The sequence below is a fragment of the Hylaeus anthracinus genome, unplaced genomic scaffold, assembly GCF_026225885.1.
Source record: "Hylaeus anthracinus isolate JK02 unplaced genomic scaffold, UHH_iyHylAnth1.0_haploid 11985, whole genome shotgun sequence".
Classification (NCBI taxonomy): domain Eukaryota; kingdom Metazoa; phylum Arthropoda; class Insecta; order Hymenoptera; family Colletidae; genus Hylaeus; species Hylaeus anthracinus.
This window is the reverse complement of record NW_026534333.1, coordinates 2,327,535-2,352,885: the sequence shown is the minus strand read 5'-3', so window position 1 is coordinate 2,352,885 and position 25,351 is coordinate 2,327,535. Positions and strand designations below refer to the sequence as shown.

The 25,351-nt window shown below is 33.8% G+C and overlaps 8 protein-coding genes across 13 annotated transcripts; 3 read left to right on the top strand and 5 right to left on the bottom strand.

Moving 5' to 3' along the window:
* Window positions 1-14: 14 nt before the first annotated feature.
* LOC128886740 (EP300-interacting inhibitor of differentiation 3) lies at window positions 15-1,770 on the bottom strand. 3 transcript variants are annotated; one of them, XM_054141891.1, is made up of 8 exons: window positions 1,635-1,770; window positions 1,412-1,514; window positions 1,246-1,338; window positions 1,045-1,175; window positions 848-962; window positions 485-775; window positions 299-414; window positions 15-224 (listed from the first exon to the last, which is right to left on the bottom strand). In XM_054141891.1, exons 2-8 carry the CDS (start codon window positions 1,500-1,502, stop codon window positions 168-170), a joined length of 894 nt encoding a protein of 297 aa, XP_053997866.1. In that variant the 5' UTR covers window positions 1,503-1,514; window positions 1,635-1,770; the 3' UTR covers window positions 15-167. The 3 variants fall into 3 exon arrangements, with proteins under 3 accessions (XP_053997866.1, XP_053997868.1, XP_053997867.1); XM_054141893.1 differs by having other exon boundaries at window positions 15-414; XM_054141892.1 differs by having other exon boundaries at window positions 1,412-1,728.
* Window positions 1,762-7,838, top strand: LOC128886725 (vacuolar protein sorting-associated protein 41 homolog). The gene is made up of 14 exons (XM_054141870.1): window positions 1,762-2,064; window positions 2,129-2,266; window positions 2,547-2,826; window positions 2,893-3,091; window positions 3,178-3,332; window positions 3,471-3,711; window positions 3,789-4,053; window positions 4,124-4,615; window positions 4,689-5,025; window positions 5,096-5,332; window positions 5,403-5,447; window positions 5,531-5,604; window positions 5,687-5,745; window positions 7,447-7,838. The coding sequence occupies exons 1-13, from the start codon at window positions 2,044-2,046 to the stop codon at window positions 5,738-5,740; spliced, it is 2,538 nt and encodes an 845-aa protein (XP_053997845.1). The 5' UTR covers window positions 1,762-2,043; the 3' UTR covers window positions 5,741-5,745; window positions 7,447-7,838.
* LOC128886746 (uncharacterized) lies at window positions 5,767-6,376 on the bottom strand. Of its 2 annotated transcripts, XM_054141902.1 has the most exons (3): window positions 6,241-6,376; window positions 5,975-6,184; window positions 5,767-5,898 (listed from the first exon to the last, which is right to left on the bottom strand). In XM_054141902.1, exons 1-3 carry the CDS (start codon window positions 6,244-6,246, stop codon window positions 5,782-5,784), a joined length of 333 nt encoding a protein of 110 aa, XP_053997877.1. In that variant the 5' UTR covers window positions 6,247-6,376; the 3' UTR covers window positions 5,767-5,781. The 2 variants fall into 2 exon arrangements, with proteins under 2 accessions (XP_053997877.1, XP_053997876.1); XM_054141901.1 differs by having other exon boundaries at window positions 5,975-6,256.
* On the bottom strand, window positions 6,508-7,436 carry LOC128886771 (uncharacterized). The gene is made up of 3 exons (XM_054141934.1): window positions 7,095-7,436; window positions 6,740-7,036; window positions 6,508-6,670 (listed from the first exon to the last, which is right to left on the bottom strand). The coding sequence occupies exons 1-3, from the start codon at window positions 7,416-7,418 to the stop codon at window positions 6,518-6,520; spliced, it is 774 nt and encodes a 257-aa protein (XP_053997909.1). The 5' UTR covers window positions 7,419-7,436; the 3' UTR covers window positions 6,508-6,517.
* Window positions 7,839-8,543: 705 nt separating the features above from the next.
* On the top strand, window positions 8,544-14,738 carry LOC128886730 (tyrosine--tRNA ligase, cytoplasmic). Of its 2 annotated transcripts, XM_054141879.1 has the most exons (16): window positions 8,544-9,034; window positions 9,139-9,363; window positions 9,425-9,611; window positions 9,679-9,813; window positions 9,901-10,096; window positions 10,156-10,347; window positions 10,418-10,519; window positions 10,591-10,712; window positions 10,792-10,931; window positions 12,185-12,571; window positions 12,640-12,902; window positions 12,986-13,201; window positions 13,271-13,465; window positions 13,541-13,805; window positions 13,887-14,028; window positions 14,100-14,738. In XM_054141879.1, exons 1-16 carry the CDS (start codon window positions 8,769-8,771, stop codon window positions 14,211-14,213), a joined length of 3,147 nt encoding a protein of 1,048 aa, XP_053997854.1. In that variant the 5' UTR covers window positions 8,544-8,768; the 3' UTR covers window positions 14,214-14,738. The 2 variants fall into 2 exon arrangements, with proteins under 2 accessions (XP_053997854.1, XP_053997853.1); XM_054141878.1 differs by lacking the exons at window positions 8,544-9,034; window positions 9,139-9,363; window positions 9,425-9,611; ... (4 more) ...; window positions 10,591-10,712; window positions 10,792-10,931 and adding an exon at window positions 11,382-11,784.
* Window positions 14,739-15,502: 764 nt separating this feature from the next.
* LOC128886728 (zinc finger protein 329-like) lies at window positions 15,503-18,900 on the bottom strand. The gene is made up of 7 exons (XM_054141874.1): window positions 18,135-18,900; window positions 17,963-18,065; window positions 17,563-17,891; window positions 17,129-17,497; window positions 16,697-17,051; window positions 16,278-16,582; window positions 15,503-16,209 (listed from the first exon to the last, which is right to left on the bottom strand). Exons 1-7 carry the CDS (start codon window positions 18,393-18,395, stop codon window positions 15,658-15,660), a joined length of 2,274 nt encoding a protein of 757 aa, XP_053997849.1. The 5' UTR covers window positions 18,396-18,900; the 3' UTR covers window positions 15,503-15,657.
* Window positions 18,901-19,702: 802 nt separating this feature from the next.
* On the top strand, window positions 19,703-23,891 carry LOC128887199 (ATP-dependent DNA helicase DDX11). Of its 2 annotated transcripts, XM_054142834.1 has the most exons (7): window positions 19,703-20,750; window positions 20,852-21,331; window positions 21,396-21,946; window positions 22,029-22,252; window positions 22,351-22,530; window positions 22,598-22,813; window positions 22,897-23,891. In XM_054142834.1, exons 1-7 carry the CDS (start codon window positions 20,059-20,061, stop codon window positions 23,155-23,157), a joined length of 2,604 nt encoding a protein of 867 aa, XP_053998809.1. In that variant the 5' UTR covers window positions 19,703-20,058; the 3' UTR covers window positions 23,158-23,891. The 2 variants fall into 2 exon arrangements, with proteins under 2 accessions (XP_053998809.1, XP_053998810.1); XM_054142835.1 differs by lacking the exon at window positions 22,598-22,813 and having other exon boundaries at window positions 23,734-23,891.
* Window positions 23,188-25,205, bottom strand: LOC128887200 (galactose mutarotase-like). The gene is made up of 9 exons (XM_054142836.1): window positions 25,069-25,205; window positions 24,820-25,002; window positions 24,599-24,747; window positions 24,304-24,531; window positions 24,074-24,238; window positions 23,908-24,008; window positions 23,725-23,833; window positions 23,453-23,656; window positions 23,188-23,323 (listed from the first exon to the last, which is right to left on the bottom strand). The coding sequence occupies exons 1-9, from the start codon at window positions 25,136-25,138 to the stop codon at window positions 23,231-23,233; spliced, it is 1,302 nt and encodes a 433-aa protein (XP_053998811.1). The 5' UTR covers window positions 25,139-25,205; the 3' UTR covers window positions 23,188-23,230.
* Window positions 25,206-25,351: the final 146 nt, after the last annotated feature.

Below are 25,351 nucleotides of genomic sequence, written 5' to 3'. Positions count from 1 at the left end.
ACAATTCAAGGATCTTTCGTTTTCGTAAAACCTTTTTTTTATTTAGGATGGGATTAGAAATACAAATACATAAAAATATATTTTTTCTCGCAATAACATTTCTTAAGAAAAAAATAAGGATAGAAAATTATGCAATTACTTTTTATTACGGCCACGTTCAAATTAAATCAGTCGCTATGGAAATCAATCATAGGTTTCTTCAATCGATAAATATTTTTCAGCATCTAAAATAAAGCAATAGTCGTCAAATGTGAAAAACTTCCAATCGCATAATTCTTGCAACTATTAATAATCATACCTTCCACTGATCCATGGTTAAAGAGATAACATTTTGAATGTTTGGTTTTTCGGTCGCCTTGGTTTGAACTATCATATCTTTTGTACATGGTTGAATTACTAATATTCCAGAATCGTCTATGACCAAGACAAAATATATACAGAGTTACATGATCTTGTAACAGCAATTATAAACTTACATAATTACCTTTTGCAATTTTTAATTTTCCATCTCTAACAAGAAAAGATATTTGCAGCATATTTTCAATTGTTTTCCCAAAATCGGTTGGGTGTAAAATCAATTTAAAAAAGTCGATAGGTTTGTGCTGAGTTCTACAATATCGCGTAATAAAATCTTTTATCTTTACAGTTTGCTCTATACCTTCCTCTTCTTTATCAACTGTATCAACATTTTGTGGTCTTTTTATCTGTGCCAAAGCTTCTCTGACTACTGGTTTTCTTCTATTAACTTCTTGCTTTTCTAATGGTGTTAAAGCACCTGAAAATAAACAAAGATAAATATATCATTTCTTAAGATTCATTACGGGAGCTTAAAGAAATCTTATGAAACCTAATAATGTGCTGTACTGAGGTGTTGTTTTAATATTTTTTACAATTTGTGTTTGTACAAGTGACCAATCTGGTAATTCTGACTGAATATCTGGAAGTTGTTTTATATATTTTACCTAAACCAAACGAATATTACAAATATAATATAAGAGTAATAATGTAAATAGAAACAAATATACTCATTATTCTAGTACATACCACTTTCTGTGCATAATCAATATGATTATAATAACATATATTCTTTGTTAAAGTACGAGTACACTTTTTCAGAATATTTGAAGACATGTTCATCATTTCTGAGTCCAGTAATACTTCTTCCTGATTATGTACTGAAAATAACATCAAAGCATTAGAGATATGAGCATACATAATTCAAAATAATATTCAGAAAATATATACTTTTTTCATCTAGGCTTGTCTCGGAATTTATGTCATCTGTTATTTCCATACATGATTCCAAAGTTTGTATCGTATTGTCATCGACTGTCTCCTCTGCGAATTATACATTGTCAATAAGACATAAATACTTCCATTAGGATATATACTATTAAAACGAAGATCTTACGAAGGGATGCAGCTCTGGTTATGATTTTTCTTAATGTTTCTTTACGTTGTTGCGGGGATCGTGTTTCACCATTCGAACTGTTGTTGGACATTTTATTTTAACGCTAAAAGATTAAATATTTATGATAATTCATGAGGGTACAAGGACATTTTGGTCCTTCGAGCCAGATGAGAGTTGAATCTTATAAAAGATTTATCGAACTTTAATCATTTGCGACACTTACGATTAACAACTGATACGATAATGACTAACGATACAAAATTATTCGGAACAGTGTTTTCCTTGTTTTGACTATAGTTATCAGCAAAAACTCAACAAATCTAGCATCACCTAGCATCACCTAGCATTACCTGGCGTTAACCTTTCATCACTGTGAAACGAGCTTTGCTAATATTTACCAATATTTACGAACTGTTTGTAAAATTACTCGTTGATGAGTAATTTTAACTAAAACGTTTCCTAATGAATCGTTCGTCGCGTAAATTAATTTAAATTACGAACGAAGAAACGGGACACGAAAGAGTAACAGCTTTTGCGCGCTCTGAAACGTACGTACACCAGAAGAAATTTTGACAGCTCGTGGTTGCGATCGTGTGTTTCAATTGAAGGAAAAAAAATTCGAAGAAACGGGCATGGAAAACGTCTCTAATAAGGTACCCTTTCATTTTACGATTAGTTCGAATGACGTAGCGCTAATCTTATTAAATTATTTTCCAGGAAGAGCAGAATAACCAGGATGATTCAGACTCTGAATTAGATGAAGTAGAACCCAGGCTCAAGTACGTCAGGATGCGAAATGATTTAGAACGTATATTACAAAATGATGCAGCTAGCTGCATCGCTGTGCATCCCAAGGTGTGATATACGATTCCATTGTATTTTTAGAAATTCTTTAGTGTTGTTGGTTCAACAATCTTAGATCATAGAGGTTAAGTTACTGTGTCATGGATAGATGATTTAGTATGGTCCAGTCCTATGCTCTGGAACTTAAGCACCATTCCTTGATCGTACTTTCTTAGAATGCATATTCTACAACGATACCGATAATCATAGTTTTCATGATTCCTATATTAAAGTTTAGTATATAAAATATAAATACTTGGTAGTTGATTACAGCAATTTAATTTTCACTTAGTTCCTGTGCTTGGGCTCGCATTGGGGTATGATACATCTCTTAGACCACCAAGGCAATAATATTCAGTCCAAGAGTTTGCAGGCACATACGGTAGCTGTTAATCAAATCTCTATAGATCATAATGGAGATTTCATTGCATCGTGTAGCGACGATGGAAAAGTTTATATATATGGTCTTTATAGCACAGATAATCAGAGTATGAGTATGGGCAGATTGGTCAAAAGTATTGCCATAGATCCGAATTATTATAAAAGTACTAGCGGAAGAAGGTTCATTACAGGTACCTATTTTAATTTGTATATGCCCGATTTCGATTTCTTTAGAGAATCAATGGTATTATTTTTAGGGGATGATAAACTGGTTTTATATGAGAAGACTTTTTTATCCAGAATGAAATTAACTGTACTGTGTGAAGCAGAGGGTGGAGTTAGATCGATAGCGTGGATTGGTCATTTTGTGGCTTGGGCATCCGATACCGGTGTTAGAGTTTACGATTTGAATGCAAAATGTTCGTTAGGTCTCATTAAGTGGTTTAGATCTGCGGAGTAAGTAAAGGAGTAGTATGCGTATTTTTTAAAAAAATATTAAAAATAAAATAATTTCTAACCAAAATAATTCTGTTTGTTTACAGTGCATTACCTGAACACTATAGGTGTAATCTTCGGTGGTCGGATGATAGAACATTATTAATCGGTTGGGTTGATGTTGTGAGGATTTGTCAGATTAGGAAAAGGTCGATACAAGAGATGGTCAACAGAGATTTACCAGAATATGTAGTGGATCCAGGTATAATTATTATTTAATAGAATACATACGTTTAATACATGAGTTATATGTTAATTGATCCAATAAATAATATTTTTATTTTAGTTTCAATAAATAATATTTTTATTTTAGTTTCAATAAATAATATTTTTATTTTAGTTTCAACATTCCAAGTGGACTTTTACATTTCTGGTATTGCACCTTTAGAAAATCAACTAGTATTATTAGGCTGTTTAAAAGAATTAGATGAAAATGGAAAGAGCCAACGACCGATAGTACACGTCGTTGAACCAAAGTATCAGGATTTTACTATTGTTTGTAGAAACTTTCTCACGCTACGCGGTTATAAAGAGTATAGCTGTAACGATTATGTTTTAGACTGTTTAAAAGAAGAAAACAGGTACATTCACGTTACTCCATCGTTTCGTTTCCTTATACGCATTAAAATTGTTCTTATTTTTCCTTATTTGTATTCAGGTTTTTTATCGTGAGTCCAAAAGATATTGTTGTAGCTAGTTTATATGATGCAGACGACAGAATTGAATGGCTTTTAAGTCACGGAAAGTTCGAACAGGCATTAGAAGCAGTGACGATAGACAATGGCAAAGATTGTAAAAAGCACACTTTAGTAAATGTCGGGCGTGTCTATTTAGATCACTTACTAGCCTGTGGAAAATACGATGAGGCAGGAAAACTGTGTTTAAAAGTTCTAGGAAGAGATAAAAAATTATGGGAGGAAGAAGTAAATGTCGTTCGTTAAGTTACGTTGGACTACTGTCTTTTTTATTGTATTAATATTATATTTCTTGTAGGTGTACAAGTTTGCAAGAGTTCACCAACTACGGTCCATTTCTTCTTACCTTCCGAAAGGCGACGTAACGTTAGATCCATTGATATACGAAATGGTTCTATACGAATATTTGAAAATGGATCTCGATGGATTTCTTGATTTAGTGAAAGAATGGCCTCCAACATTGTACAAAGTTGTGGCCGTTATGAACGGTGTTCTGGAACACATTCGAGTTCACAATCAACGGAAACACGTACTTTTCGAAGCTTTAGCCATTTTATACATTCACGACGGGAAATACGACAAAGCGTTAGCTATGTACTTAAAGTTGAGGCACAAAGATGTGTTTCAATTTATCCAAAAGTACAAACTACACAATACCGTTTACGACATGATAGAAGGCTTAATGGATTTAGATACGGAACGAGCTATACAATTTTTTTTAGAAAAGGACAGAGTGCCATCTGAAATTGTCGTACAAAAATTACAGCATAACCATCGATATTTATATCTGGTAAGATTCATGATTAAGCATATGTTATTCGTCTAGTAATAGCTACTTATGCTTCGAAAATTGCTTACACCAGTATTTAGATGCGTTAGATAAGAAGGACACGAAAGATTCGAAGGGCAAGTACCACGGATTGCTAGTCCAACTTTATGCAGATTACTCTCGAGATAAATTGTTACCTCTTTTACGCCGCTCTGATAATTACCCGATACAACAAGCGCTAGATATTTGCAGTCAGCGAAAATTTTATGAAGAAATGGTTTATTTACTTGGTAGAATTGGAAATACTTCTGAAGCTCTAGCGCTCATGACAGGGAAATTAAACGATATGGAAAAAGCGATTACGTTCTGTCAAGAACACGACGACGAGGAATTGTGGAACGATTTAATTAATTATTCTCTAGACAAACCTGGTATGTATTAATACATTAATGATCACGATATTCCTGTATAAGTATGACAAACTAAACTATTTCGTTTCAGAGGCTATCACGTTTCTTCTTCAAAAGATCGGTACTTACGTGGATCCCAGACTTATGATACAAAAGATAGAACCGTCTTTAGAAATACCTGGCTTAAAGAAAGCTTTAGTTAAAATGATGTGTGATTACAATCTTCAAGTATCCGTGCAAGAAGGTTGTAACAAATCGTTATCCAATGATTATTTTAATCTACAAGAAAGGCTGGTTAGATGTCACCAGAAAGGAATATTTATAGATGGTTAGTACCTATTACGAAATAATTATAATAATTACAATTAGTTAATAATCATGATATTATTCTTTATCAGATGATCAAATGTGTGGAGGGTGTCACGAAAAAATAATTGTAAGAGGTATCTATTCAAGTACTATGAATGTGATTTGAATTAACGTTAACTTTATTTATGTTATATTCCCCGAACATTGTTTGTTACAGAACCAAGGAATTTAATTGTTTTTTATTGCAAGCATTCGTTTCATGAAGATTGCCTACAGAACTTCAAGGCAGTGGTATGTAATTTATTTTTAAATTACTTTAGACACTCTTCAAAAGTCTACAGAATTTCATATATATTCTCATTTTATTTTGCAGGAAAATTGCGTCATATGCAACTCGCAAAAGGAAACGTCGCCCAATAGAAAATGATACAAGTAAAATTTATGAGTAACCTAATCTCTTTTACATTTTTATATATTATCTTGATCTACACTACATTTTTTTAATTGTTGTATAATTTGGTCAATGGTAGAACATTTTGGACATGTGGCGAAAACTTTGAGGCATCCAGGGCACTTTGATAAGAGCTAGAAATTGAACAGTTGTAATTATATATATTTAAATACAACATTAAATTTTCGTGAAAAATGACGTAAGATTTACTTGATGATTATGGCAAGCTTTTACAATATTATGACATTGGTCGTGAGTTTCTTTCAACTGTAGACAATCGTGAGACATACTACATTCCTTTTCCACGTGTATGTCGCTTGTAGATGTTTTCGAAGTGGATGCGTCATCTTTTTCTTGCTTATCAAGTATTATATTGTTGTAACTTTTCGAAGGGCTAAATTCTATAGAATCGTAGGAGTTCTGAAATGAATGTTCCGTCTTTATTATGAATTTACTTTGAACTATCAGGTACTTACTGTCATCTCGAGACATTCCTCTGCAGAAGACCTCGAAGTTTCGTTTAACGTGTTACTGTCTATCCAAAATCCACAGATACTGCATACGACCTCAGATTTTTCCTTTGCAAGCTGTGATTTTACGTCAACGTCATAATTCTCGTCCGATATACTGGTCTCCCAAGTTATTGGATTTGTGGCAAATGCTTTGAAATGTTGTATCGTGAAGTCTATTACATTTTCAGGTTTTACTGCGGAGACCAGTGAAGTTTAAACTTATTGCAATGCGTAAATGTGTTTATATACATAATATGACCTGTCTAAGAAGGATTGGTACAATGGTTATCCAGTTGAGATTACCAACTAATAGCGTTTGAGTGTAATCCGCCAGCAATTGTTTTATTTCTGGACGGTCTGCTAGGTATTCCGTTTGCTCTGCCACTTTAGAAAACTATTTATATAACAGAACGTGCACTTTTTCAAATTTCTATATACGACTGCATACTAAAAATATTTAATACCACTTCTTTACTTTCGCATCCAAATATTTAGAAACCATTTCAATATCTTCTGACCAGTGTTCTTTTAACGGTGTCTCAACTCTTACAGTTTTACTTGCGACAGTCGGGTCGACAAATGGATTAATTTTTAAAATATAAGGCGCGTCCAGCCAATTATGTCGAAGTATTCTACCTTGCGAAGTCAAATAAGTTTTCACAGTATTAACAGTTTCGTCCGTTCTGTGTATTTTACGCTCAATCGTATAAACGCTTAAAAAATGATCGTCTATTTCCATACGTTCAGCTTGAGTACATGTCTGCGAGAAAACAAATCTTTTTATTTTAATTTATCAAAGTAGATTCCTATTTTCTTACATAATTAGAAACAGCAAGGTCTCCATCCATGGTAATACTCTCAAGAGATAGCGTTCCATCATAATTTATAAGTGCCAAATACCGCATAAGCAATACGTTTACTCCTTCGCTTATTAATCGGTCATTACAAGGAAAAGATAAGTCTTTGGTTTCCGTAGATTCATCACACGGACAAGCGCACGTCAATTTTACATGGTAGAAATTGTCTTCCATTCCTATATAAGTAGTTTTCTCGTGCAACCCATCATCTTCGTATACGAATCTGAAATGATTTATTGTATCAATGTAATTCGAGTAAATCTCGATATGGACATTTATGGACATCAACCAACTCTGTCCTTTTTTCTTCCAGGCAGTGGAATTTCGACGTTGTCGAGCTTATAACTTTCGAACCGCCAAAGTGATCATCGACGGACATAGAAGATTGTACGTGCACTAAAAATTCACGGGCTTGTGGTCCGATGGATTCTACTAGAATGCAGTAACCGCCTACTGGTTTCGTGTCCTTCATAGGCTCACTTTTTGAGCAAATTATCAAGGTTTCTCGAAAGCATAAAGCATTTCGTTTTGCATTATCTGAAGTACAAAAGAAAAAAAAGAGGATATTTAGCGTACTCGACGAGATCTGTCTTTTCAACAAATTCTGCTGTACAATAGTGGGAACTACGATTTCCTTGGGCATAGATACGCTACATTCCATAAATGCCTCATTTCACCAACAACAAATAAATTTATCGCTATATATATTTTTCTATATCAGATTTTATTACGCACCGTTTTCGTGGATGTTTGTCTATTTTATTTATCAAATGTCTTTGTTCGTTGTTGGAGAAATTTAGTTAGAACAAATCGAATGAGCTAACGTCTCTTTTATCCGAGAACTCTTTACATATTTTACTACACATGCATCATTGTTGTGTTTTAAACTGATTTATCGTAAACCTCTGATTCGCTGTATATACTAATATATAAATTGAGGTTTTAAATGTAAGCGAAACATTTTTTTATATGTGTACGTATCAGAATGTACAGCAAGCCGTTCGTGAAATTAATACGATATTATGTATTCTGTGTTTTGCACACCAAGGTGCCATTATTGTATAAAACCATTGTAGCATATTCTTTAGTTACGAGATTTTATCGGTATCGCATCTATAAATCACGGATACAATTAAGATATTTTATTTAAATCTTCGTGTAAATACGATTATTAATTAGTATTGAATAATAATATATAAAATGTACCGAATATATAGATTTTTCACGTCACTTCTAAAAGCTATTCGTTTAATAATTCTTAAGGCTTTTTCGCGGTGATTTTTATAATTAAAGATCGTTTTCTCTAAATGAATGAAAGTACTTTTGTTCCTTACGATTAAAAAAAAGGTTTTTATCAAGGGAAATCAACCAGCAAATATAGATTTACCAATCAGAACTTCAGGAATCCATTTATGAATGTCAAACTTCTTACAGAAATTTTCTTCCGAATCGTTCGACATTTCAGCGAGCTTTGTAAAGAAACATTTCGTGAAAAAATGAATAATAAACAGAAGTTGGTAATCGTAGTTTGAATTGAAAATAGCCTCTTCATAAGACTGAAGTAAACTTCTCAGATATGTACGAAATAAATAGGAATCACGTGTCGTTTAATGTACAATTCGTATAGCGAACAAAATGTATACCAAAAGGTTGTTAAAAAGGCGATTAGATGTTCATGTCTGCGAACTACCGCAAACATCCGAGAGCAATTTACCAAAATTGCCTCCGAATGCAAAATTTTACGCGCATTGGAGGCGAAATTTTCAGAAGTTAATTCTGGTTTCTGTAAATCATCCATTAATACGTAACTTTCTACGCAGTTATGCTGCTGTCGCGTTTGAAAAACGAAGACATGGACGTTCTTCGTTTTGGTGGGTAATACATCCCTGCAGTAAGTTGAGGTAATTCTTATTTGTGCAAGGGTTTATTTAAAGTCTTTTTATTGAAATTCTATGTGTAGATTATATGTATATAGAATTCAACTGAATATTTATTATTCGCACAGGTTTTATTGGGACCTCTTAATGACATTCATTTTCCTGTACCTCTTCATAGCTGTGCCATATCTTTTCGCATTTCATAGAGTAGCGAAAAGTTCTGGTCCAGAAAGCTTAAACCCACTGTATCCTGCATACATTGTTTGTATATTGGATATTGTTTTGAATTTTATAACTGGATTTACATCATCCAATCGTCATGAAATCTTTCTGGATCCAGTTCTAATAACACGGTAATGCAATTTACTTTTTACTATTTTTCATTAGGAGAGCTTAAATATTATTTTTATACAGGCATTACGCAAGAGGATATTTTATAATTGATTTTGTATCTTCGGTTCCTTACATATGGTTTTATAGATATCGTATATTGCATCCAGGTCCTGACTCAAATTCTATTTTCTTGATTCCTGAATTTTTGCTGCTCTTTAAGCTCTTCCGTATTTATACGTTACGTCTTTACGTGAAACAAATAATTACAGTAAGAAGTAGCAATAGCAAGTTCAAAGGTTTTGGTGCACTCTTTAAAAATTATTATTTAATCGTAGAGTTTCTCAGTTTCTCATGCTACAGAAAAAACTATTTGGTTAGCTCTGCTGATGTTATTAATGTTTCATTGGTGTAGCTGTGTATCGCATGCATTTCCAATTGTGGTTGCACATGTATACGGAGAGACCATGAAGGTACATATAAATTAATTGATGAATTAAAAGTATTCACCATTGAAATGAAAATAAAAATGAGTCAAAATACAATCTTAATAATTTCAGGATTTTGGAATGTATTTGTGTACTGCAGAATTATACAAAAGAAGTGACCTGGAAATTTATTTAATGTATTTTCATATCGGCATAAGCAACTTCTTTGGATCAAGCTTTATCGAATTTTATTCCTTTAGTAAAGTGGATACTGTGATACGTTGTATACTTTTGCTGATAGGAAGAGGATTTATGTTTTATTTCATGGGTAATCGATTCTTGAAATAGGTAAAAATTGTATATTAAATGAAATGGTCTTAATTTCAGTGATGATCTTGCAATTTCTCGAATCCGCTGTGGAACCAGAGCTAAAGTACGAACGTATTATTCATCAAGTGAAAGAATACATTTACGAAAAGAAACTCCCAGAACGTCTCAAAGATAAACTTCTGGCATATTACGAGTATCGTTTTCAAGGCAGTTACTTTAAGGAAAAGGCCATATCCAGCACTTTATCTGGTTAATAATCGATGTAGATAAATCACAAGCTACTACTTTCATATACTATTTTCATAAATATTATTTATAGAACATTTAAACCAGGAAATTATAATCCACAGTAGTCGTGGCTTATTAGACACAGCCACGATTCTACATTATCTACCACGCAATGTTATTGGAAATTTAATGGGTGAGGTAGAGAAAAAATAAAAAATCTTTCCTTTCTATTGTAACATTAACATTTAACGTTAACATTTTCAGGGATTCTAAAACAGGTGATTTATCTGAACGAAGATATTATTTATAAAAGCGAAACTGAAGGTGACTGTATGTTTTTCATAATCAGCGGTACCGTCGCTCTTATTACATTTCATGGAAAAGAAGTATGCAAAGTTTATACGTAATCCTTTCTACTACTTGAAAAAGAGAAAAATATAATTAGTTTTTATTGTATATATGTAGATATGTCACGAGAAGGATGGAGGCTATTTCGGGGAGGGTGCTTTAATTTTCCCGGAACAAAGAAGATTAGAAACTGTAATGGCGCTGGAAGTTTGCGAATTATTGCGTTTAAATCGTCGCGATTTCAAACGCATGTTCTCGTTAACATCGACGTTTTATAGAAGATTGGACAAAGTTGCAAGGGAGAGGCGCGAGAAAATAATTAATTTAAATAGTAATCACGAGAAAATTCGTTCGGAAAATAACGAAGCGATTAATGAGACGCCGGACGGTGCCGAAAATAATCATCAGAAAGGAGACGTTTAAATGCTGATTAACGAGAGTAATTAATATTAAAATAAAGAGTAATAATACTTGATTAGTATTGAAATTTTTCTATACAATTCGTGGAGATTACGGAGAGTTTCGTTTAATATAATTAATTATAAATTTATTAGAAAAACAATGCCATAATTCTTTGTCATGCAGCATTATTTTCTGATAAATTATATTAAATAAACACACGGACAAATCTATTGAATTCTTAATTAAATCTAAATCTATAATAATTCTATCAGATTGTAACATTTTTTAATCTGTAAGATATACTATGTATTAGGTCGTCCTAAAAGTTTGTGTCATTTATACTTAAATTTTTCAAATTAATATGTGAAACATACTCTTCAGTGTCGCAAGAGAAGATAATCTGACTCATTTCACCTCTTTCATATAGTCATTATACTGTTACTAGAAAATTTCTGTGGTTTTTTATTAAATTTCGACACAGTTTTCGGCACGAACTTATGGGACGACCTAATATATACTGGAATTTAAAAGGAAAGGATAGTGTGGCAGTGTCACGCAGACGTGAACTGCATTCTGTTTTTTACATACTACCACATACTACAATTTCTCTTTTCTCGTCCTCGTACTTATTCGCATGCGTATGATTCGTCAGCTTTTTCCGGTTTCGCGTGTCGCGAAATTTTGGAACTCGAATCGAAGTTACGCAGTGTAATTAATTTTATTGTAATATTAAACTACTCCAGTTACATCGGTAACAACTTTCCCTGTAATCGTAATCTAATTCTAAGTCTATTTATTTTCGACACCTTAAAAGTGGTTCGTATAGATTTATTTCGTAATTATTACTCTTAATCACTTAACAGCGATAAAATTGTGTCCGTTATCGTTCAAATATAATTTCATGTTTCTTTAGTCCGCTATCAAAACACACTGACAATGTTATCGCGTTAAAAATAAATCTTTGACTGTGCATTAAGAGGTTAGGTTTACAAGTTTGACAAGCCTGTTAATACACGTGGCCGGCATACGCGTGTCACTTCCTTTAAAACATCTTAGCTTCCAGCTGATCAAATGTTTTAAGAATTTTATTCTCTTACTGTTTACTCAGAGTGACAAACATGGTTGAACTCAAGTGGGAAGAAAAGTATGAACTTATCACTAGGAATTTGGCTGAGTGGCTTGGCGATGAGAAACTCAAAGGTATCCTAAAACAGCGAGATTTGAAACTCTACTGGGGTACAGCGACAACTGGAAAGCCACATGTTGGTTACTTCACGCCGATGTCTAAGATAGCAGACTTTTTAAGAGCTGGTGCAGAAGTTACTGTGTTATTCGCAGATCTTCATGCTTATTTAGATAACATGAAGGCACCTTGGGAACTTTTAGAACTTCGTGTTCAATACTACGAAGCAGTTATCAAAGCGATGCTCAAGTCTATCGATGTACCTTTGGACAAGCTAAAATTTGTCAAGGGAACGGAGTATCAGTTGTCTAAGTAAGTGATTATTTGGGAACAAATGAAACAAAGTAAAGGATATGTCTTAAATAAAATTAATTTTCCAGGGAATATACTTTGGATGTTTATCGTTTAACTTCTGTTGTAACCGAGCATGATGCAAAAAAGGCAGGTGCAGAAGTAGTTAAACAGGTGGCTAATCCTTTGCTCTCCGGATTGTTGTATCCAGGACTACAAGCTTTGGATGAAGAATACCTTAAGGTTGATGCTCAATTTGGTGGTGTGGATCAAAGAAAGATCTTCACTTTCTCTGAGAAATATTTGCCTATGCTTGGATACGAGAAACGTATCCATTTGATGAATCCAATGAGTACGTATACAATTTAAAAATATTGCAATACAAAATGTATTCATTAAAGCTAGAATAATAGAGTATATAATGTTCTATTTCAGTTCCTGGATTAGCGGGATCGAAAATGTCTTCTTCCGAGGACGATTCCAAGATTGATCTTTTAGATAATGCTGCAACAGTAAAAAAGAAGTTGAAAAAAGCATTTTGCGAACCTGGTAATGTCTCCGATAACGGAATTCTCTCGTTTGCCAAGCACGTAATATACTGTTTGTTAAAAGAGGGAGAGTCTTTTACTGTACCAAGAACCCCTGAATTTGGTGCGTGTAACTTTCAATATTTTATTTAGTTTATCGAAGGTTTTACTAACAAAAGACATCAATCTATAGGGGGAGATATATCGTTCGAGAAATATGAGGACTTGGAGAACGCGTTCGCTAAAGAAGAAATTCATCCTGGGGATTTAAAAAATGCAGCTGAAATTTACATTAACAAACTTTTGAATCCAATTATAAAAGAATTCGAAGCAGATCCGAAGTTGAAAGCTTTAGCGAGTAAAGCTTATCCTCCACCACAGAAGCAAAGTAATTTCAAACATATAAATGGGAAAATCGAATGACAGATTAACTAACGGTATGAAATTTGTGTTGAACATGTAGAAGCTGTAGAACAATTAACACCAGCCCGGTTAGACATCAGAGTTGGAAAGATAGTCGAAGTGTCGAAGCATCCCGATGCTGATTCACTGTACGTTGAAAAAATTGATTTGGGAGAGCCTACTGGGCCTCGTACGATCGTCAGCGGTCTTGTAAATTATGTACCACTGGAAGAAATGAAAGACAGAATGGTGGTTATTCTTGCAAACTTAAAACCGGCGAGTCTCAGAGGCATACAGTCTCACGGAATGGTTCTATGTGCATCTGTGTATGTTTAAGTTTAATTAATCTTTTCATTTTAATTTCGTCAAATATATATTTCTTTTTTAATTTCATGCTTCAATTCCAGAGACGAACCCACAAAGCGAGTCGAACCATTAAGACCGCCAGCAGATTGTAAACCAGGCGAGAAAGTCATTGTAGAGGGATACGAAGACGGATCGCCAGACGATGTACTAAACCCAAAGAAAAAAGTGTGGGAGAAGCTACAAGTACGTTTACTACTTTGTACAGTATAAAATCGTAAGTGCACAATTTATTGAAGTTTCATTTTTTTGTATAGGTTGATCTCGTAGTAAATGGTAATGGAGAAGCATCGTGGAGCGGAAATCTTCTGTTCACTGCAAGCGGTGGTAAACTTATAGCTGACAGTCTTAAAAACGTAACAATTAAATAATCCATTTTGAACACGTAAGTGTCTGAACAGTTTTATTTTATACAATATACAAGAATGACCGCAATTCGACCTTGCAAACGAGAGTGCTTGATATCTAAAACTGCTTTTTCTATTTTATTTGAATGTAGCATCACGATTTTGTATTTTTCATATGTAAGTACACGATTCCAAAAATAGATAGATGCAGCGAATTTTATATATTTATTAGAAAATAATAATAATAATAATATCTTCATCCTGTCCTTGTACTAAATCGTAATTGCTAATGAATCTTTAGAACATAGGAGCTTGAAAGAAAAATTGGATATTGGATATTGGACTAATTATTTAAATGGTATTTGATTTTTCATACTATATTATTTTGGTACCTGTACACATGTACATACGCGTATCCTATACAGACATTTATCTTCGTACAATAATGTGCAATAAATTTTCGCCGTGTTTGAATTAGTTTCTTCGTTTATATACAATTATATAAATTTGGCACACTCAAATAAAAATAAAAGTTTTATGCAGCGGTATTATTTCTTCGTATTCTACTTTACATTAAACTCTTCGTGTTATTTGTACTTGGCAGATTACTTTCTAATCAGTCATACCCAGAATTATCCAGATACTTATTTTTCTTATAATCAAAAAGTAAACTATATCTTTTTTTAATATACGAAATATATATAAAATTATGATCTCGGGATAGTGTAATTACGTACGTAAATAATTCTATTTCACTCGCGGTGGCAATGCATACTATTTTCTTAAAAGAATAAAATTAATTGCAATTGTTAATTCTTTATAAAACAGTTTACACGAATACATCTATATTTCTATAGTTATAAATTCTAACATTATTAGAACTTAAATTAATAGTAAAATTAATCTTTGATCTCCGTTAGATTTTCACTCCTACATAGCTAATAATAATGTAATATTTCGTAACTTCATTTTATTATTCACTCTTGATATTACTATCAAATCGCTAAAACGCAAGAAGCGAAAAAATTGGTAATAACTTGAATCATTGGAAAATCATAGTATAATCGCAATCAACGGATTAAATTATTAAAACGAATAATTAAATACTATAAACTATTTTTACTTAAATAAACGGGCTCAATAAAACTATAGTTTCACGTAATACAATTGATATTCGTATTTAACAATTTCTATCCACATAGGGATAATACCAATAGAGATGTACAAATCCGTAATACGTTATTTACAAACAAATACTATCGTTCCTAGTCACAGCAGTTCATATTAGAATATCGCTCGTTCGCCCTTAGAACTAAAGTTTTATAATAATCGAATGCGTGTATAGAAACTTTACTGATAGTCCTTGGACACTACGTTAAATGGGGAATCATTCGTCATCATCTTTATCGATATATTGAACAATATTTAACTACAATTTATAACAAACATTTGACTAGATTTCATAGTCTTATTCCGTGTCTTCGGCTTCGGATGACTGCGCGACAGGTAACGGCGACGGGATAACTAACTCGTCCTCCTCGACTTCCTCTTCCGCCAGCAAAAAGTCTTCACCTTCGTGTACTTCTTCTTCTCTAGCTGGCTCTGGTGGAGCTAACACGTCTTGTCCATGCTGCTTCAAATGGTCCTTCAAAGCGAACGCTCTACCGTATGACGCACCACAAATATAACAACTGAACTTCAAATTGTTGTCTTTCTTGTGAGTCTGTATGTGAGCACGCGCAGCGTACAGAGAGGCAAACGGCCTGGAACACTCGGTGCATCGAAACGGCTTGGTATGGCTGTTTTTGTGACCTGCTAATTGGACGCGCGTTTTGAAAGTTTTCGGACAATAAGGACACGTGTACGCGCGTTCTTCTCCGTGCGTGAGTAAATGGTGATTGTACACGGAAGAAGCCTTGAATCTCTTGCCACAATGTTGACATCCGTAAGGCCTCACGCCGGTATGAGTTCTCATGTGCAAGGTCAAACAATAGGAGACGCGAAACGTTTTACCACATACCTGTAATCAAATGTGTTTTAGTACAAATTTATATCTTATAAGGACTACGTTACATTAACGATACTCACTTCGCACGCGTGTGGCTTTTCGCCAGTATGAATGCGTTCATGCTTGACTTTCTCATGGGGTCTCGTGAATCTACGACCGCAATGTTGACACTGATAAGGCTTTTGATTCTCCGTGAGCTCAGCGTTTGCGGTCTCCGTGGCGGGTGGTGTCGGCGAGTGAGACTGACTAATTTCTGTGTGGACCGCGGCATGCATCGCTAAACTATCGGCAGAATCAAATTTACGATTGCAAACTGTGCACGTTACCGAGTCGCCAGAGTGCAACGCCATGTGTGCTTCCTTGTACGATTCTGCTAACGTTTTGCCTATAAATAACGAATAGCATTGTAAGTTTGACATGATATCGAAGTAATCTTTCGATCAAAAAATCTTTTTAAAATCGAATAATTGACAGTGATGGGACAAAGAACAATTCTTACCACACTCGGGACAAGTGAACGTAGCACTGGGCGTTCCCTCAGGTGCATCAACGTGTCTTGCTCTGACAGGCGCGTGCATTCGAGAATGCAAACGCAAGCTTTTGTGCGAACAAAATTCCGTACCGCAAGTTTCGCATACGAAAGTTTTCTGATTCGGATCCGGTTCACCTTCGTGTACTTTTGCATGCAATTGCAATGCTTTTGGCGTTGCGAACGTTTGGTCGCAACTATCACAACGATTATGGCCATGAAGACACGCGTGTACCCGAAAATTCCCTAATTTTGAAAACTGCTGAAGGCACTGATTGCATCTGTACATTCTCAATGGCGTCTCTGCCAATCTTTTTTCGCGTACCTGTAATAAATTCGCACAATTTAACGATATCGAGCTAGTATTAAATTTTAAAGGTATGATGTAGATATTTCTCGTACTTTCACTCCTTCCACATTAGAAAAGAACTTCTCGATCATCGGTGCTTTAGTAGACTGCAACGACGTTTGAGCAGCGTTCCTGTCCCAAAACCTTTCTATTTGCACCACTTTTCGCGTATACAATCTTCCTTCGCTATCTATGCACTCTTCCGTACGAAGAGTATTCATGCCTTTTCTATGACGCGTACTACTTATACTTCCAGATTCCGTTGATAAGGTATTAGTCGTAGATACCGTAGGTAAGTCGTCTAATTGGTCAGCTATTTCGAGTAGCACTTCTTGTCCATCGTGATACTGTTTTATATGTTCCACAACAGAATTGAAACTCATATCGCAACTGGTACAGCTATAAACAGCTTCTGGCTCTATCTGTAAAAGAGAAATATGCATTCCACCTCTGTTTAGAAGTAAACGTTGCGCATTCTTATTTATACCTCGCAGAGTTCTTGTTTTACGTGCAACAATCCATTTTCATCTAATTCGCCCACGTCGTTTATATGATCCATATTTATCAGAGCACCGGTGTTTCCATCGAGAAGTTCCGATCCATCGGGTAAAATAGTAATTACATTTTTATTTCTGCTTTTATCATCTGACTCCGAAGCAGTAATAGTTACCAGCTGATTTTGAGTTAAAGTCTTTTCTTCCGATTTGCTAGCGGTACTAGGAACTTTTTCTCGCATTTCGAACTCTAGAGGATTTTTCTCTATTTGCGATTGCTCTATCTCCTCGGTTTCCATTTTTTCTACGACTTTAATCTCTCCTGATATTTTTGTTAGAAACAATAAACAGATGAATAGAATTAACATATATTAAATTAGGATTTCTACACACCGTTTTCATCGACTTGTATTGTTTGAGGTCCTCCAACTATCATAATACCACTGTCGTTAACAGTGGCTAAGAAACTTTGGTCTATCCCTTCGACATTTGTGCCCTAGAATAAGAATTATCATGTAGAGACCAAAGTAGATGCTGATATAAAGACTTTTGTTATAGTTCAAACCATTAACACCTCCGTGTCTGGCTCTGGTTCGTGTTGAACCTCAAGCCTAGACTTATGCTCAGATTCAGGTGGCTCCTCTGAATCTACGTCTTGTCCACACCGATCCAAATGGTGAATGAGTGCCATTACAGAGTCAGAACGCTGGGAACAACCAGGACAATACAGGTTGTCTGTCATGCTTAATAAATGATATTTCAACGACTGTGGATTGTTAAATGTTTCACCACAGCACATCGGGCAAACAAGGTTCAGCGAGCCCATATCTTTTTCGTTTTAACGTTAACCTTGTAGAGGGTCTTCGTTGACCCTAACCTGAACCTATACTACAATATTAACCTAACTTGGTTTTTGTACGTTTTTCTACCCTAGCCTTAACTAAAAAGTGGAGCCGGCTTCTTGATGTCGAGATCCTAACCTGACGATGAATTAGAAAAATCAGTAAAATCGCGTAAACATGTCCGGATGCCAAACAATGTCATGTTTTTCCTTTCGCGGATTTGATTTTCCTGTGCGAAGCGTAAACTGTCCCTAATCAATTGCGTTATACAAAAATAAATATCACCACAATTCTCGCGATATCTGCAATAACAAAACTCATTAGAGACGAACTTCAGCGCAAACAAATGCCGCACACAACAATCATGAAGTTAGGGAAGTGATAAGTGAATCGCGAAGTCGGCCATTACATGCGAGCCTTGGTGTAAAACTATCGAGGTCAAATTCGAGCTCCGGTCGTTTACCACTGAACTATACTAATATACGTTCTACCGAGACAGCTGATCTCGATCCATGATCCATATTACTAGAAACCACTAGGTTTTTATCAGTGAGCTTCCTTATTGAACGTCACAGTGAGCGAACAGAGGAGCGGCGGGCTAGTTTGAATTTGTTTAATTTCATAATAAACCAAAAGACGTATGGAAGGGGAAAGACGAAGGAGCGATGATCAACGAGTTGACGATCAATCAACAAGATTAGTATTGACTGTTAACGAGCGTGTCATATACAGGGTGTCTCAAAAATGTTGTAACACCTTGAAATGGGTGGTTCGGGGGGTGATTTGAAACAACTTTTTCCTTAGCGAAAATGTTGTCCGAGGCTTCGTTGAGGAGATATTAACGGAAAACACTGACCAATCAGAGCGCGCAGATACCGTTGGAGCGGCCGCGGTAGCGTATGAGCGCGGCCGCCTAGCACGTAGCCTACGCTCCATCGGCATACGCGCGCTCTGATTGGTCGGGGTTTTCTCTCAATATCTCCTCAACGAAGCCTCGGACAACATTTTCGCTAAGGAAAAAGTTGTTTCAAATCACCCCCCGAACCACCCATTTCAAGGTGTTACAACATTTTTGGGACACCCTGTATAAGTACTATTGTGTGATAAATAAATTATATTCTACGCCTTCCTATTCATAGTGTACTTCGTTTTCATCTCCCTCTTTTCCTTAGGACATTTCCTGGAACATTTCCTCACTGCGCCTACGAGATGGCAACCGATACTGCCGGTTTGTCTGTTCGGTGGCCATCTTGTAGGCGCAGAGGTGTCCCTGTTATGCGGCAACCGTTTCTAGTCTTATTGTCGGCATATTGGTGCGTTCTCTCTCGCACTATGCGTATATGTCTATCCCTGTCGTACATTCCTATATGCGTATATGTATATCCCCCCCTCTCTCTCTCTTCAGTTGAGCTTTCACTGAGCGGCTTAGTGAGCAGTTTTGTTTTTGAATTGAACGCGTTGGTACGAATATAATCAAATATGACATAAAATGTTTAAAGTAGTGTTGTGTTAAAGAATTTTTTTTTTAATATTCTGAATTGTTTTAACGACTACATACATTTTCAGTACCTTCACCGAACGTATCATAGTATGTTATTAATATTTTAATTGAATTCTAACGAAGAATTTATCGTATTATTAAATAACATGGAAACTGTTCGAGAATTTCCTTTCCCTTTTCCACCGTATCCTATACAAAATCAATTTATGGAAAAATTGTATGGATGCTTGGAAAATGGTAATTTGGGAATCTTTGAAAGCCCAACAGGTACCGGTAAATCTATGTCAATAATCTGTGGTGCTCTGAAATGGCTAATCGACCATGAAGAATTGCAAAAGAGCGAATTAACTACTGCAATTTCTGAACTTGATGAGAAAATAGAGAAATGTGTTAATTCTGCAGATGATTGGTTGTCTGTTCAGTCTGAACAGATACAATTGAATAGTAAAAGACAAGTTCTTCAAGCAAAGTTAAATAGTATTTCTCAATATGAACGTAAGAAAACTTCATTGAAAGATAGAGCTAAAAATATAGATAATAAAAAGAAGTCACACAAGCAAAGTAAGACAAAATATATAAAAAATGAAGTAAAGACTGAAAATGATTTGCCACTTGACAAATTGAATGTAAAGGAAGAAAATGTTGAAGAGGATTTACTGTTAGAAGATGTAGTACAACATTCGGATGGTTCTGAAAGCGAAAACGAGGAAGAAGAAATCTATAAAAACACCAAAATCATCTTTTGTTCCAGAACTCATTCTCAATTATCACAATTTATAGGGGAACTCAAAAAAAGTCCTTACTCAAAAAATATATCTGTCGTAACATTGGCATCTAGGTAATTTTTAAGAATGTTCTTTGTTGTGATGTATAAGATTAAAATTGAAGAAATTTTAAAAATAGCATTTATTGACATTAATTTCCTTATTCGTATCTTAGACAAAGTTATTGTATTAACAAAAGTATAAAGAGATTGAAACATATAAATTTAATTAATGAACATTGTTTGCAACTACAAAAGAAGAAGAAAACAACTGTCAAGGTTGAAAAAGATCTTAAAAGAAAGAAAGTGGCAACTAATTGTCCATTTATGCCAGGTGATCAAGATTTACTGATAGGGGAAACTATAACAGAGATTCAAGATGTAGAAGAGATTGCACAGAAAGGGAAAAGCCTGGAAACTTGTGTATATTATACATCAAGAAAGGCTATTCCATATAGCCAACTAGTATTAGTTCCATATAATTCTATATTACATAAAAACACTAGAATTAGTTCTGGAATCATTTTAAAAGGAAATATATTAATAATTGATGAGGCTCACAATTTATTGGATGCTATTGAAAGAATGCACAGTGTCATGATTACAGGTAGAAATCTATTGCACTGTTACAATCAACTTGTTCAGTATCAAAAAAGGTATTATACATGATTTGCTTTGGCATTTGATAATGTTATTGTTGCTATATATCTTATATTTCAGATTTCAAACGCTTTTCTCTGCTAAAAGTGTCTTGAATTTAATTCAGTTGGGTTACTGTTTAAAAAAACTTTTAACCATTTTTGGAGTCACTACAAAATCAAGTCCTAATGATAATATTGATAAAGAAGTGTCTCCAAAATTATATAAAATAGAAGAATTTGAAGTAATGACAGGAATTGACACAGTAAACATATTTGAATTATTACAATTTATTAAGAATTCACGGTTGAGTCATAAGCTGCAAGCTTTTACAGAACAATATGGAAATCATGTAAAACTTCATAAAAATGATACAAAAGCATCTGGCATAACACAATTTTTAAATTCCATCAAAAACAAGGATTCAAATTCAAATGTACCTGATCCAACTATAGACACAGTAGCAGATGAAGAACGATCGAATAATCCATTATTATCAGTTGTGAGCTTCCTAGAATGTTTACAAAATAATTGTACAGATGGGCGCATATTTATTGTTCCTGGTCCAACTATTGGACAAAGTGTTATAAAATTTCTTTTGTTAAATCCAGCTGCTCATTTTCATGATATCGGTATGGATACAAATATAAAAATATATATGCTTCATTACAATTCAGAATATTTTATATAAATTTGATACATAATTATTGACAGTACAAGATGCCAGAGCTATAATACTTGCTGGTGGAACAATGGCACCAATGAACGAATTTACAGAACAATTATTTATAGCAGCAGGTGGTGCACCTGAAAGAATTGTCACATTTTCGTGCAATCATGTGATTCCTCCAGAAAATATAACATGCAATATTGTAACTAGTGGTCCAACTGGTATTGAATTTGAATTTAATTTTCAAAATCGACAAAACACAAAATTGGTATATATTTTACTGATAGTACATTTGTGCCTAAAGTTATTTTAATCATTAATAGATAATGTACATTAAAAAGATTTTAAAAATGTCAAATATTTCAGTTAGATGAACTAGGAAGAGCATTATTAAATATATCTAATATTGTACCAGCTGGAATTGTAGTATTTTTACCTTCTTATAATTTCGAGGAATTAATGTACAACCATTTACATAAGACTGGTGTTATAGCAAAAATTTCTTTAAAAAAGTGTGTTTTTCGTGAACCCAAATTAACTTCTCAGGTATTGTTATTATTTACTTTAATAGAATAATTTCGTTACATTTTAATATAAGCCACAGATTTTTTAGGTAAACGAAATTTTAAAACAGTATGCACTTCGTATAAATCAGCCACAAAGTCCACAAAACGGATCATTACTATTCAGTGTAGTAGGTGGTAAATTAAGCGAAGGATTAAATTTTTCTGATGATTTGGCTAGAGGTGTTATAGTAGTAGGAATGCCCTATCCAAATGTTAAATCGTTGGAATTACAAGAGAAAATTAAATATTTAAATGAGAATGTTGTATGTATCTTCTTTTGTTTTAATAATATACATTGCATAATATGATATAATTTAAATTTCACATATATACTTTTGTTTATCAGAAATCAGATGCTGGACAAAACTTTTATGAGAATTCGTGTATGAAAGCAGTGAATCAGTGTATTGGACGAGCTATCCGGCATATTAACGATTACTCAACTGTAATACTATTCGATAAACGTTATTCTCAAAAAACGAAAGCTCTTCCACACTGGATTCAACGTACAGTAATAACTCATAATGCTTTTGGTAACATGATTGGCAGTGTAGCTAAATTTTTTGGTAAAAAAAGAAACGAACGCAATAGAAAAATAATTAACTGAAACAAACCATAATAAAAGATGTCCTTTATTAGTATTGGGAATTTTTATTGTTATAATTATTAAGAAAAGTTTGTTACATAAAGTTTGCAAGTTGTACTTCAAACTTGTATGTCAAATCGTGACAATAGACTTGTCCAGGGTATAGTATGGAACATGGAAAATGTGACTGAAAGAAATTCATTTTATATACTATTTTCTTTTGTTTAAGGTTTCGCTTAATTCTTTTATTGTATACTTATTACACAGTTATTATATACATACTAGTTCTTCTCTATATACTTAAAAGAACACTTACATAATGTATTGCAGATGGGTAATTTTGTGGCTGAATACTAAAAGCACAGTACTTTTTGTAGTGAGCTCCGTGTTTTCCTAAAAGAAATTCAAGTTTTTTAGGTTTAGTTATTATCTTTTTCCATGGTTTTTCTATTTTCATTTCTTCGCCATCTTCAGCATCGCTATTATAACTTTCATCGTTTTCATCTGCAGTATTGTCTTCCTAAAGTAATGTTAGTAACAGATACATGTTATTGGTAATTGAAGTATATAAATTTATCATGTATTTACTTCTCCTAGAATATCGTAACTAGTCGAGAATTCTGGAACAATCTGAGGCGGTAGGCGGCCTCCAGTGTAAAATTGTACTCCACGCTGATCAGAGTAGACCTCTAGGACGCTAAATGCCAATGTATTTTAAACAATAACAATATTTAATAACAACTTAGTATATGTAATTTTATCCATGAGTACCGTCCACTTTTTACATGCCAAGCTTTTGCTACAAATATACTTCCAGATTGTCCATTTTTTGTTATACAAAGATTGTGATCATACCCTTCTCCAGGTGGTACCTAGTATTAATGAAATAAAAGTTTTTAATATTTTGAAGTTTCGATGGTGTTTAGCAGTTTTATACTTTTCCCATATATTCCCCTAAGATCCTGGGTATTCGAAAATCCATAACTGTTCCACCTACACCACGTATTGCACCAGTTGGAACCGGATCAGTATAATCAGCAAATGTCCATCGGTCACAGTTCAATAATATTTTATGCTTTTTTAATTCTTTTTCTCCAGCATCCTATCCAATTGTTAATTTTATAAAATTATAATAAGTCATTATATGTGAAATATGTTGTTACTCACATGTCCAGCTAAGTTAAACATAGAACCATGCGATAAGTTCACTATTGTTGGTTTAGAAGTGGTTGCTCGCATACATATTTCTAGCTTATTATCTGCAGTTAATTTAAATCTTATAGTGGTTAACACTGCACCTGGATAGCCTTCTTCTCCATCTTGACTTAAGTAACTCATGACAACTGAGCATCCAGCAATGTATGAATCCCAAACTTTACGTCCAAAACCATTTACCTAATGAAATTGTATAACAGTATAAGTATTACAAAATACGTAACTTATATAACATTAATAATTTTACTCCTCCATGTAAATGATGCTTTCCATTGAAATCATTTTTTGTTAATTCATAATCTTTGCCTCTGATAGCGATATGTCCATTTTTAATACGATTTGCACATCTGCCCAATATACATCCAATAAATGGATTTGTTATAGGATTCATGTATCCTATAAAATTCAATGATATTTAAGCAATTCATTTAACTTTGTTCTTTTAAGAATACAAGCCTGAAAGTACACCTTTCAAATCGTCAAATCCAAGGACGACATCAGCAGTATGTCCATACTTATCTGGACATTTTAAAGACATAATTGTAGCACCCCAAGTAATAACAGTAATTTCCATATGATTTGTATTTGCCATAGTATACGATTTTACAATTTTTGGTACAGAATCAGTAAAAATTTGATCTCCATCGCTATCTGATTTTTATAATTTATTATTAGCTTTCATTTTATGTCACAGTAACAAATAATTCAGCAACCTACCAACCCAAATTTCACCAAATATTCCTTCTGTAATTGTTATATTTTTGCAATTGCAACCATGAAAATCCATATTTAGATACAATAAAATTTAAACGACATTTAATAAGTTAAAATGCTTATGGTATTCAAATTAATACAACAATTTTAACTTTTCAAATATAAAGAAATTTTAAATATTTTATTATAAGAATGTTTTTGTTTAAACAATAGAAGGTTATTTCGTTTTTAAGTATATAAAGTTAATCAATGTAAAAGTACGAGGCACCATTTACTGTAAAAATAT

What these genes read in the sequence shown, in the direction of transcription:
- LOC128886740 (XM_054141891.1), bottom strand. Translation starts at nt 1,502, where the DNA reads ATGTCCAACAACAGTTCGAATGGTGAAACACGATCCCCGCAACAACGT. An exon ending in TTGATTATGCACAGAAAGTG is followed by an intron (nt 963 to 1,044) that starts GTATGTACTAGA and finishes CGTTTGGTTTAG; the next exon opens with GTAAAATATATAAAACAACT. An exon ending in TCAGTACAGCACATTATTAG is followed by an intron (nt 776 to 847) that starts GTTTCATAAGAT and finishes GTTTATTTTCAG; the next exon opens with GTGCTTTAACACCATTAGAA.
- LOC128886725 (XM_054141870.1), top strand. Translation starts at nt 2,044, where the DNA reads ATGGAAAACGTCTCTAATAAG. An exon ending in AAAAATTATGGGAGGAAGAA is followed by an intron (nt 4,054 to 4,123) that starts GTAAATGTCGTT and finishes TATTTCTTGTAG; the next exon opens with GTGTACAAGTTTGCAAGAGT. An exon ending in ACCATCGATATTTATATCTG is followed by an intron (nt 4,616 to 4,688) that starts GTAAGATTCATG and finishes TGCTTACACCAG; the next exon opens with TATTTAGATGCGTTAGATAA.
- LOC128886746 (XM_054141901.1), bottom strand. Translation starts at nt 6,256, where the DNA reads ATGTCTCGAGATGACAGTAAGTACCTGATAGTTCAAAGTAAATTCATA. An exon ending in AAGCTTGCCATAATCATCAA is followed by an intron (nt 5,899 to 5,974) that starts GTAAATCTTACG and finishes TTCAATTTCTAG; the next exon opens with CTCTTATCAAAGTGCCCTGG.
- LOC128886771 (XM_054141934.1), bottom strand. Translation starts at nt 7,418, where the DNA reads ATGTCCATAAATGTCCATATCGAGATTTACTCGAATTACATTGATACA. An exon ending in ACCTTGCTGTTTCTAATTAT is followed by an intron (nt 7,037 to 7,094) that starts GTAAGAAAATAG and finishes GTTTTCTCGCAG; the next exon opens with ACATGTACTCAAGCTGAACG. An exon ending in ATGCGAAAGTAAAGAAGTGG is followed by an intron (nt 6,671 to 6,739) that starts TATTAAATATTT and finishes TTATATAAATAG; the next exon opens with TTTTCTAAAGTGGCAGAGCA.
- LOC128886728 (XM_054141874.1), bottom strand. Translation starts at nt 18,395, where the DNA reads ATGGGCTCGCTGAACCTTGTTTGCCCGATGTGCTGTGGTGAAACATTT. An exon ending in AATACAAGTCGATGAAAACG is followed by an intron (nt 17,892 to 17,962) that starts GTGTGTAGAAAT and finishes CAAAAATATCAG; the next exon opens with GAGAGATTAAAGTCGTAGAA. An exon ending in CTAATGTGGAAGGAGTGAAA is followed by an intron (nt 17,052 to 17,128) that starts GTACGAGAAATA and finishes AATTTATTACAG; the next exon opens with GTACGCGAAAAAAGATTGGC.
- LOC128887199 (XM_054142834.1), top strand. Translation starts at nt 20,059, where the DNA reads ATGGAAACTGTTCGAGAATTTCCTTTCCCTTTTCCACCGTATCCTATA. An exon ending in TGCTCATTTTCATGATATCG is followed by an intron (nt 21,947 to 22,028) that starts GTATGGATACAA and finishes AATTATTGACAG; the next exon opens with TACAAGATGCCAGAGCTATA. An exon ending in ATCGACAAAACACAAAATTG is followed by an intron (nt 22,253 to 22,350) that starts GTATATATTTTA and finishes CAAATATTTCAG; the next exon opens with TTAGATGAACTAGGAAGAGC.
- LOC128886730 (XM_054141879.1), top strand. Translation starts at nt 8,769, where the DNA reads ATGTATACCAAAAGGTTGTTAAAAAGGCGATTAGATGTTCATGTCTGC. An exon ending in ACGGAGTATCAGTTGTCTAA is followed by an intron (nt 12,572 to 12,639) that starts GTAAGTGATTAT and finishes TTAATTTTCCAG; the next exon opens with GGAATATACTTTGGATGTTT. An exon ending in TCCTCCACCACAGAAGCAAA is followed by an intron (nt 13,466 to 13,540) that starts GTAATTTCAAAC and finishes TTGAACATGTAG; the next exon opens with AAGCTGTAGAACAATTAACA.
- LOC128887200 (XM_054142836.1), bottom strand. Translation starts at nt 25,138, where the DNA reads ATGGATTTTCATGGTTGCAATTGCAAAAATATAACAATTACAGAAGGA. An exon ending in TGTTTAACTTAGCTGGACAT is followed by an intron (nt 24,239 to 24,303) that starts GTGAGTAACAAC and finishes ACAATTGGATAG; the next exon opens with GATGCTGGAGAAAAAGAATT. An exon ending in TAGGGGAATATATGGGAAAA is followed by an intron (nt 24,009 to 24,073) that starts GTATAAAACTGC and finishes CATTAATACTAG; the next exon opens with GTACCACCTGGAGAAGGGTA.